An 11,590-nucleotide genomic window follows, 5' to 3' on the forward strand; every position below is an offset into this window, starting at 1 on the left:
TTTCATCTGTAAAATGGGAACACTACTAACTCACACCATTGCTGTGAGGATTAAGTTTGGTAATGAATATTAGAATGACTGGTACATGGAAAAGGATTATAAATTGCTTTATTAACAATAAAGAAGGGCATATACCCCCTTCTACCTGTAGGTGCACATCTGCTATTGTGTTAGATCTGCTAGTGTACCCAGCCTCCCTTGAGTCAAGCACATGTTATAGGCCTATAGGGAAGGTTTTCTTCCTGTCCTCTCCCAAAACTGTTGTTTACTTTCATCATCTCTTCTGTACCACAGCTGCAGCCTTACCTTTGCTTGGTCCCGACATCCACCTCCACTCCAGTAATTTCTCCCTGTCTCCGTTTCTGTGTTGTTAGAACTAAATGAATCCATGAAGGAACAAATAAATGGATGAATGAATGGTAGTGGGTGATGGGCTATGAAGTCATATTTAAAGGCACTATCTCATTTAAAAACAATCTAAATAAATAACTACAATGGTATTTGCAGTTGTGTATTTATGTTGGATTTTGTATTACATAATTTAATGGATAGCCTTTTTATTCATAGTATTCAAAGTTGGGGAGGGGATAAACTTTAAGCCCAATAAGCTCTATTTATATTAACCTATCCAGTGTTCACTGGTATTTTCAGAAATAGCCACAGTTCTAGAAAATATGTATCAGAAGCTGAAACAATTTTACTTAAACTGTTCCTTGGGTGGGTTTCTGTCACACCTGACTTAAATATATTGCCTTCTGAACCTAGGAACTAGAACTAGGCCGTAGGCCTGGTTTGATGTTGTGTCACTTGTTTGATTTTGAAATCAGATGTGTCTGGTGTTAGTAGCACTAGTCAAATTTCACTTCCCTTAAACCTATTCTTAAGTTTGATTTATATGAACTAAACATTGAGAACTTTTAATTGCAATGTCTGACTTAAAAGCAACCTTAAAATTAAAGTAAGTCCTCTTTTTTTCTCTTTCTTATTCATGTTGCCTCTGCTTTTTAAAGCGCAGTTTTCTTTACACTCAAAGCAGAACTTTGGTCAGTGCTCAGGGAAGAAGTTTAGTAAGGGGCTGAATTATTTTCAGTGACTCTCATTCTCAGAGCTTTGTAAGCTGACCCTTCTGTTGAGTATTTAAGATTTTACTTAAATCAATAACATGGTACCTGAATTTTGTTACTTGATATGAATTCCTTTTTAAGATTTTTGAATTTCATTTTAAGTAAAACATAAGTTTGTTCAATGTCACAGTCAAAGAAGAACTACCAACTTTAATGAAGTTTTGCCTTGGGAATTAAAATGTAAAAAAACTGTTTATGAATATGGTAATTATACCTTACTATAAGTAAACTCTTAACATTTACATATTAACTATAGGCCAATAGAAGCTTATAAAATTACCAAATAAATTTATAATTATTGAGCAAGGTAAATATACTGACAAAAATGTTGTATTTTTTCATTCTTTTAGAGTAGTACAAAATTTGGCTGTTCAGAGAGCTATGTTTACTAGTAGCTTCTATAACCTTTTACTTCATGTGGCCACATAGATACCACCTCTTGTTTAAAGTTTAATGGTATACCAGGATCAAAGGAGTCTGTAAAAAAGAAAAAAAAAAAGTAATAAAGTTTAGTGGTAAAGGCCAGAGTTTGACTAATTTTTGTTTAGGAAAGACAGTCCTTGGAAATTTTGTCTAGTTCTAGAATCTTGAGCTGCTGTAATTGCTTTTATAAAAAGGAAAAATATGGCTATCTTTTGGCAATTTCTCTGGGTCCAGCAAAACTGCTATGAGTCGTTGGTTGAAGATGTAGGACTGACGATACCATGAATCTGCACATTAGATTTCCAAAGGTAAGTTCAGATGTCTCACGTCATGCTGTTTGTTAAAGTATGTTTAACAAAAGGAATTATCAAATATTCAGGCAGAATCACTTTAAAAACTAAAAATTCATAAATATATAGTAGTTTGAACATTAGAAAATATTTGCTTCTAATGAGAAATCCTTTTTATGTCTGAAGAACAGATCATTCCTAGGGGGAAAAAAATCTTGGAAATAAATGCAATGGGAACAATTATAATATACATAATGGCCTTAACAGTGATTAGCGGCACTTTTCACCAGGTGTATGTGTATATATAAAATGTTTTCATTACAATGTTAGAATCATTTTTCATGCACGTTCACATGGTTTTGTTTAGTCATCTATGGCACTACTATTACAAACCACTTACAGGTATTTGAAACCGTTTTGCCTTCTTCAAAACATTAACCACCAAAGATGACACTTTAGGAGAGTCTACACCTCTGTATTTTAAGGTCTATGCCACACAGTACTACTTGTGCCTTTTAAGATTGTTTTGTTGGCTGGGCGTGGTGGTGTGCGCCTGTAGTTCCAGCTACTTGGGAGGCTGAGGCAGAAGGATAGTTTGAGCCTAGGAATTTGAGGTTGCAGCAAGCTATAATGATGCCACTGTACTGGAGCCAGGATGACAGAGTGAGACTATCTTAAAAAAAAAAAAAGATTGTTTTGTTGATAATTGTGATATAAAAAACTGCTCACCGCTTGAAAGTGATACCTGGGAGGATAACAAAATCTGAGTTAAAGACAGCTGACTTTGTTTTGAGGCAATTTTAGATTTAATGGGAAAATACTGGAAACTAAACATGTGACCAATTTCTATAAATACAACCTTGCTACATATAAATTTATATGAGAAAATCATTCAAGATAACCTTTTTTGCATTACAAGTGGGTTTTTTTTTTTTTTTTTTTTTTTGAGACAGAGTCTCACTCTGTTGCCCGGGCTAGAGTGAGTGCCGTGGCATCAGCCCAGCTCACAGCAACCTCAAACTCCTGAGCTCAAGCGATCCTCCTGTCTCAGCCTCCCGAGTAGCTGGGACTACAGGCATGAGCCACCATGCCCGGCTAATTTTTTCTATATATATTTTTAGCTGTCCATATAATTTCTTTCTATTTTTTAGTAGAGATGGGGTCTCGCTCTTGCTCAGGCTGGTCTCGAACTCCTGAGCTCAAACGATCCGCCCACCTCGGCCTCCCAGAGTGCTAGGATTACAGGCGTGAGCCACCACGCCCGGCCACAAGTGGGTTTTATTGAAAATTTGAAGCTGATTTTTAATTGTAAGATTAATAACATCTGAATTCAAATTCTAAATTGTCTAAAGTGTTTCCAATATGTAAGATAGTTTATAACCATAATACTTTTCTTCCTCTTTTTTTTTGTTTCCTGATTTTTAGTTTTTAACTAGTAATGAGTTAAGAGGAGGTAATGTTGTTACCAAAGAGCAAAACTTAGTTCTTTGGACTTAATTTGCATGACAAATTTTTGCTCACTGTAATTATAATTCAGTTAAGTGGCTGTAATTTTCTTTAATGTTACCTATGTTTAGCTCATGAAAAAAATGTTCTTGAGCATTGAGCACCTTTCAAAAATATATAGGTTGAGTATCCCTAATCTGAAAATCTGAACTCTGAAATGCTCTAAAATCTGAAATGTTTTGGGCACTGACATGATGATACACAAAGGAAATGCTCAGTGTAGATTTTCAGATTTTGGACTTTTGGATTAGGGATGCTGCATTGATAAGTATAATGCAAATATTCAAAAATCCAAAACACTTCTGGTCCCAAGCATTTTGGATACGGGATACTCAACCTTTCTCTATGTGAGAACAAGACAGTGGATGGTTAAATGAATTTCCACACTCATGTTGTTTTTATAAAGAGACAAAAGATCTCAATCTGCCTCAGATTATTTGGGGGAAAATGCATTTATATTTGAGGATTTCTAATATGTTTAATTTGTCTCTTTAAAAAAGTTTTCAGTTAGTACCAAAAGAGACTAGGAAAGAACATGTGATTAAGTATACATATAGTAAATTCAAGATGAGCTTTCCTTGTATTGACATTTACCTTTAAGTGGTATTGGCTGAATAACTTATGTTATTAATAAGTAGCTAGGGCCGGGCATGGTGGCTTATGCCTGTAATCCCAACACTTTGGGAGGCCAAGGGAGGAGGAGAGCTTGAGGCCAGGAGTTCAAGACCAGCCTGAGCAGCATAGCAAGACATCATCTCTACAGAAAGTAAGAAAAATTAGCCAGGCATGCTGGTGTGCACCTGTAGTCCCAGCTACTTGGGAGGCTGAGGCAGGAGCATCGCTTGAGCCCAGGAGTTTGAGGTTGCAGTGAACTATGATCATGCCACTGCACTCCAGCTGGGCAACAAAAGCACGATGCCATCTCTTAAAAAAAAAAAAAAAAAGTAGCTATGGTAATTAAAAATCTGTATGAAAGGAGGAGGAGGCATGATGTTTTTGAGATCCTTTTATTTTTTATAGGACCGTTTTAAAATTTTAAACTACAAAACAGATTCATACATTCTGCCATAAATAAAAACAAACAATAAGGCAGGACTCTACATAAGCAAACCGAGAACAACTGTTTTTCAGAAAATGTGATAAAATGCTTTACAATCATAAGCCATCCAGTTTTTAAAATAAAACTGTTGAAAACTCACAAATCTTCAAGCGGCACATATAAGACACCCTTGAAGAGGGACCACGTGGTTCTGCCATTTTGAACTGTTCTCACATTTTTGAAAACCTAATTTTGCTTAGAGCATGGGTCTGCTCCATATTCTAAAATTCACACAGGTTGGTTTGTTTTTTCTCAAGAACCATATGATAGAGGCACCAATGACAACTTTGTTTCCAAGAACTTGTAACAAAGCGTTGTCTCTTTTAAACATGTGACTTAAGAGGCAAAAAGGGAGTCCTGGATAAGCGTTTTCTTTCAGAGGCAGGTCTGAGCTTCACCGAATCCGCTTCTGCTGCCGTGCTCTGTAAATGTCATGAACAGGGGGGACGACAGCTCCCTTTTCTTCATCATCATCTGAATCCTCGTTGGGCCTTTTGACAGCCTTGGTGAGTACCGCATTGCTTTCCACTGGGCCATTGCCTTCTACAGCTAGCTCAGGGGCCCCCCCAGTGATGATCCTCACAGCTTCCTCAACGGCTATTGAAGTGAAACAAAAAGGACTGTTGGACGATATTTAAAGTACACCACTAGGAAAGGATATGTATTTTCTACTTTGGATTCTTTATTAGCAAAGCACGGGATAGTAGTACTGATATTAAATAATTAAAGGAAGAGACAAAAATCTGTTAAAACTCATAAAATTATTTTCGTAAGCCAAGTCTGATAGTGCATGGTCACATGAATAGAAAAGATAAGCTTTTATGACATTCTGCTTAGTGGAATTAGAATATGAACAAGCCTCTCTCTGTCAAAGAGGGTTCGGATCACTCTTGGGTTTCGTTGTACTTCTGCATCTTAGCTGGCTGGTTTTGGAAACTTCAGTGGCAAAGAATAACAATCTCTCCAGCCTAGGAAACAACAATGTCAGATTATACCCTGAGAACGGGGCTTTCATTACTTACTGTTTGGTATCTTGCATCTTCGGAAAATTTCCATCAGTTCATCCACTTGTACAAAAGGACCCTATTTTGAAACAAACAAATTTTAATCCCCAGTAATCTGATAAAATAGCAGTATTTTATTTATGCAAGAGAAAAAGCACACAATTACTATAACCCATAAAGCCAGTATCTACCGTGAAAATAGTGAACAAACCTGGAAACAGATAGGAGGAGGGAGAAGTTTCATTAAAACGACGGCTGCAGGAGGCACTGGGAACACTCCACCAGGGACAGGGTGTAAACCTGGAGCTGTGAGAGAAAGAAAAACATAAAGCAAGTGGGATGGAAGAATTTCTGTACATGTAAGAGCTAAATTTCTATGTCTATGTTGCTTTGTTCTGGACATTTAAAATACTTTTAGTGCTTTACCCACTTGACCAAACTCAAGTGGGTGAGATAATGAAAGCAGTTCCAACCCCATGGCCACTGGGAGGCAGAAAAGTAGACGAGTGACTTGCATAAGACAACCCAAGGGTTGAACTAAAGTCAGTTTTTGTGAAAGACTGTTTCTGAGCTGCACAAGTCATTTGTTCAGCAGTCCTGTTTATAGTCAACTATTCAACAAATTTACTCAAAAGTGCCTTGTTCAGAAAGGACCTAGAGGAGCTACTAACCATTAGTAAGTATAAAAATACCAAATAACATTACGAAGTTTCCAGCAGTTCAGATAATCTGCATATAGCAGCATTTCTGAAAACTAAGCATCACTGCCAAAATGGGTTATTGGAATCTGGATCATCGAAGTCTTGTTTGTAGGACATTCTTAATTAATCCAGTTCAAAGATTACAGCCAAGTCACTTGCCATAGTGACCCTAAGTCTAATAAGTAGCCTGCAACAGAAAGGCCATGTTACCTTCCCCCCACACCTTGGATTTAAATCAACAAACCAACCGAGGTCTCAGTACTGGATCTAAAGTCTTGGCTTACGTGCTAAATGTCGTGGCTGAAATGGAATCATCTGCTGAGTGTCTGGTTTAGGGTATTCTGGTTTTCTATCCACTTCATCTTTCAGAACAGGCACTATAGAAGGAGCTACAACTGGGTCTGGAATTATAGCGGCTAGCTTAGCACGGGAGACATCCTGAAAATGCAGAACAGAAGAATCCTAAACCTGAAAAAGGGACTTAGAGTATAATTGTGCAATTGTATAATCTTGTGGATACAGTGTGAATAATTGGGTTAAAACCACCGAAAGAGAAAATAGAGAAAGATAAGTACTTTAATGATGGTCGAGACTGTTAAATACTCAACAAGGAAAGCTATTTGGCTCTGAAGACTTGGTGTTTTATAAACTTACCACAGCGCCAGTCAAGCAAGAGCCACTATACTCAGTGTCACCAGGTACGACGCGGGGACAGATAGAAGCGTTTGTGAGTAAAGTCATAAGACCAGGCACCAAGTAGATGGTAAGGTGGTAATTTGAAGGAAAATTCAAAATATAGCCATTTATTCCCTTTCTGGGGGAATAACTATGAGGCAAATAGTAACATCTTTTTAAAATTTTTTTTAGGCAGCACATCTCTCACTCCACATCTCTATTTTATAGGAGGGACTAAACTCAGAAAGGTTCTGATATTTCCCAGGCCCCACGGCTGGTAAGAATAGAGGAGGACTAGGAACCCAGGGCTCTCTGACCTCAAACCCAGCCACAGTGTTCTTTTTAGTGCACTAGCAGTGCCCGGCCCGGCTGAGACCAACTCTAAGCTATGTCAAGGGAGTGATACGACCGCCTATTGACAGACACCCTATCCCAGAGGAGCTCCTCTGCTACAGGCAACCATTGTCAATCTACCTGTCTAGGACCAAAAGAATGAACTCTTTATGCCATCATTAAGGGCTACAAAACCATTTCACTTTCTCAAAATTTGTTCAAATGCAGTTGGTGACAGCTGGTGTAAAAGCAAATCTAAATGAGTAGGAACTTTGGGAATTGTCTCTCTCGCTTGCATGTACACACACACCCCATGCAGAAGCTGCACATTAATCCTTCTCAAAAGACCAGAAGAGTAGAAATAGAAATATAAGATGGAAAACTCATATTCAAGAAGTAGTTCTACTTGGAAATAGTAAGAAATTTATTTTTATTAGCTTAATTTTCATCTTGGAAAAGTTGAAATAGCCCTTTTTTTTTCCATAATAGCTAACAATTCCACAAAGTAGAGTAAGTCCTCACTTAACATTGCCAATAGGTTCTTGGAAAATGTGACTTTAAGAAAAATGACATATAACAAAACCAATTTTTTCTCATTAATGTTATAACAAAACCACGTTAAATGAAGAAATGTTATTCAATGATCTGCTGTATGTTGTTTCACTTCAAATCAAAGTTTCTAAGAACCTATCGCCGATGTTAAGTGAGGACTTACCATAGTCTTAAAACATCTTGGCTTTTCAAGAGGTAGTTAAGCTAGAAGTAGGAATAGCTAATTCCTTGGTTCAGAATAGGAATCTGGGACTGGCACAGAATGTCTGAAGCTTAAAAAGGGCAGTTTTTTTTTCCAGATTTGTTAATCTGGTTCAGGTACGGATTGAGACCTAGGTCAAAAGAGGGCAATGGGGAAAAGAATGATGGTTAAGAACGTCCTAATGCTGGATGGCTTAAAGGAACCAACCAAAGACTTTTTTCCATATAGCCTCCCTTTCTGCTTTCCATCTTGATCTTTGTTCACATGACACAAAAATTAAGAAATGATAGAATAATAGCTTTCACAGCAAGGGCTATTTCTGGAGCTGTGTAAACATGAATCTCTCCTCCTGGCCTGTACAGGTTCAGGTAGTAGATTTATTTTCTTATAATTCTATGTAGAAGAGTTTCATACCTAGATAAGGTTAATCCCTGAAGGGCTACTGAAGGAGTGCTGTTGTAAGGATACAAATCCCTTAAGGAACTTTATGGATTTAATAAGCTGTAATGTTTCTTCATCATATCTTACAAAATATGCATCAGGAACTACCTTTGCGTTAAGATCTGTTAATACATGTTCATTAATTTGATAAGAGCTATTAGAAATAAAATAATACCTAACATGATACTTCAATTTTCTTTTTCTTTAAAAATTTCTCCCCCTCCATCTGGCATAAGACATAAGGCACTGACAATTTCAGAGGCAGAATGAAAGTATTTTTAAAATCTTATTTCAATTCTCATTTTGTTCAGCTACTTTTGACATTGTTTCATAAACCCAAGGAACTTTTTTCTTGTTTTCTGCAAATCTATTCTAAAACTAGATTATATTTTGGAATTTACTTTAGAGTGAAGGTTATCCATGAACTCTTCTAAAACACTGGAAAAGGACACTATACACATTTTGATCCTAAGTACATACCTTATAACCAAGTGCTTTTAGTTCACTTGTAGAGCAAGGATATAAATCCATGAACTTGTATCTGTCTACCAGTAAAGCCGTTTCTTTGCCTTCATACTCTTCTTTGAATGCTGTAAACCGTCTTTTCTCCACTTTGAGTATGCTAGCTAGATCACCAATATTACTCTCAAAAGCTAAAAATCGGGCCCAGATTTCTCTGTAAAAATAAATATAACCAATACTTAATTATTCTGGGTTTGGGACAGGACAGTTCATTTACAAAAAAGCCTTAAGTTCCCCATTTCTCCTCTAACTTTTAAGAAGATTTTTTTATTATAAAGATTTCCAAACTACAGAAAAATAGTATAACGAATACCTAAATACCAATACTTAGCTTGTTAATATTTTGCCATATTTGTTTCATCTTATTTTGCTTAAGCATTTCAAAGTAAATTATAGAGATAACATTTTACCCTAAATATTAATACTTCAGTATTTAAGCCCTTTTTTGAGTTTTTACTTATTTAGCACTTCCTATTCTTTGTGGTCAACAAGAAAGACACTTACCTTAGAGAGAGGGTAAGCTCTAGGTGGAAGAGTTCTAATAGGAACCTAGACAGATTTTTAATTTCTCCTGAATAATGTGTCTTCATTTTATTTAGTGGCATGAATTATAATGTAGAATACATTTTCATCTAATGGATGAACAAAAATATATTCCAAAATCTAATGATTACTCTATTGTTTCCCATTAATGTGGGCCACTGGGGACAAATTGGTGCCTCATTACTATTTTAATAGCCAAAGTTAATGCTCAAACTACTTAAACATCTTTGTACTAAAGTAATAATATTGAGTACCTGTTATATACCAGGTAGGAGACTATCATGAAAATCCTACACTCGTAGACATCATTGTTACTCAATAAGAAAGTGAGGATTGGTTAAGTTATGTTTGCCCAATGTCTAGTTGGCTGAGCTGGAAATTGCACCCAAGACTCCAAAGCCTTACTGTTTCCACTGTACCACTATACCATGTTGTTCCTCTGTGTGGTAAAACTGACAGGGTGAACATAAATTGGGGACATAATATGTACAACAACTAAATATGTAAGTCTGCTTTCAAGTAAGGGAAGTAAAAATTTCAGAACTCCTCTCAACATGTTCATATCAATTTCTAGGGATATATTAAACTAGAAAGATATATTAAAATATTTAATAATTGCTTGCTAAAGCATCTCAAAAACAATTCTAATCACGAGGAAGAAAATTTAAAAATAATGTTAAAGAGTTATGAAAATATTGCAGGTAGGTAAAATAAGTCTTGAAGGAAAAAGGAAATTTCTCCTGAAACTCTTATGCAAGCAAACATTCACCCCGTAGATCAGTTAAAGCTACCTTTAGAACCCAACCAACAAGTTTTCACAATGGCTTACCCAGATTTCTCAGGAGGAAGGCTTCCGGATGTTAAAACTCGTTCAAACAAAACTCGAGTATTATTGTCCTCTAGGATATTTAAAAAGATTTTAAATATTTTTTTTAAAAGTTCACTTTTACAATTCAACAATATATTCTCACATGCATTATCTCACTTAACCCTCACAGAAATCCTATGCAAAAAGGTAACTGTCATCACCCCTGATTTTTATGGATGAGGAAACTTGAGGTTCAAAAAGATTAAGTAATTTGATCCGGCTCTGTTGTTGAGTAGCAGAGCAGTAACTAGAAGTCAGGTGTTTTCACTTCTAGTTCATCCCTTCTCTGTACTGTATAGCAGTTGTAATGCAAAACAACTATAACAGTGTGATGTCTAAATCAGCTATCCCATTTGCCTTTTAAAAATAATGAAAATTACGTGTCTGCTGACATTATAATAGGCTACCACTATTTTTTAAACACATTGAATGTGAAATATGGCAACCTCAAACTTAAACATAATTGAGTTTCTTATTTTGAGGTACCATGACTATGCTATATCTAGCTCCTTTAACTTCTTATAGAGATGAGGATAACAACTAGGTTGGTAGGTAGATATGCAAATGTAAATGAATTAAGAAGGGTTGCCAAAGGTGGATTAAATTTTAAGAATCTTAGGAGGGCCTCTACAGTTGGAAGAGAGAAAATGACACTTCTTGCTATTATAAACTGTAAGAGATCATTTAAAATTTAAGGATCGTGGCCGGGCAGTGTGGCTCATGCCTGTAATCCCAGCACTTTGGGAGGCCAAGGCAGGAGGATTGCTTGAGGCCAGGAGCCTACAATACAGCAAGACCCCATCTCTACAAAATATTTTTTAAAAAAATTAGCTGGACATGGTGGTACACAACTGTAGTACTAGCCACTTGGGAGGCTGGGGTGGGAGGCTCACTTGAGCCCAGGAGTTCAAGGTTACAGTGAATGGGGCCACTGCACCCCACCCCTTACTGAGTAAGACCCAGTTTCCAAAAACAAAACAAAGAAATAAAATGTAAAAATCTAACAGTAAATCTAACAACCATTGAATTGTATACTTGATGCACTTATGGTACATAAATTATACAATAAAGTTGTTAAAAAGAAAAAAAATCCAACAGAGTGGTTGGCTTTCATTGCCTCAGGGTAGTTATTTGGTTTATTATTAATGCATGTCCATATGCAAAATAAAAGCATGAGATTAAATGTATTGGACCAAAGAAGATGGCACCATTTGTGTGGCTTCCATCTTCAATTTAACATATTGTACTTTTAAAAATGTTAAATAATAAATTTTGCATTTTATCCTTTTTGCTTTATCCCAAGCTTT

General features: G+C 36.3%; 1 protein-coding gene across 1 annotated transcript in view; it reads right to left on the reverse strand.

Moving 5' to 3' along the window:
• Nucleotides 1-4,392: 4,392 nt before the first annotated feature.
• Nucleotides 4,393-11,590, reverse strand: part of CSTF3 (cleavage stimulation factor subunit 3) — a 66,321-nt gene continuing 59,123 nt past the window's right edge. The window contains exons 17-22 of the mRNA XM_069471251.1: nt 10,245-10,314; nt 8,831-9,026; nt 6,432-6,585; nt 5,658-5,752; nt 5,465-5,525; nt 4,393-5,039 (exon numbers count right to left, since the gene is read on the reverse strand). Of these exons, the coding sequence (XP_069327352.1) occupies nt 4,837-5,039; nt 5,465-5,525; nt 5,658-5,752; nt 6,432-6,585; nt 8,831-9,026; nt 10,245-10,314 (779 nt within the window). The 3' untranslated portion in view covers nt 4,393-4,836. The remainder of the gene's footprint in view (nt 5,040-5,464; nt 5,526-5,657; nt 5,753-6,431; nt 6,586-8,830; nt 9,027-10,244; nt 10,315-11,590) is intronic.

Source organism: Eulemur rufifrons, chromosome 6 (assembly GCF_041146395.1).
Source record: "Eulemur rufifrons isolate Redbay chromosome 6, OSU_ERuf_1, whole genome shotgun sequence".
Taxonomy (NCBI): domain Eukaryota; kingdom Metazoa; phylum Chordata; class Mammalia; order Primates; family Lemuridae; genus Eulemur; species Eulemur rufifrons.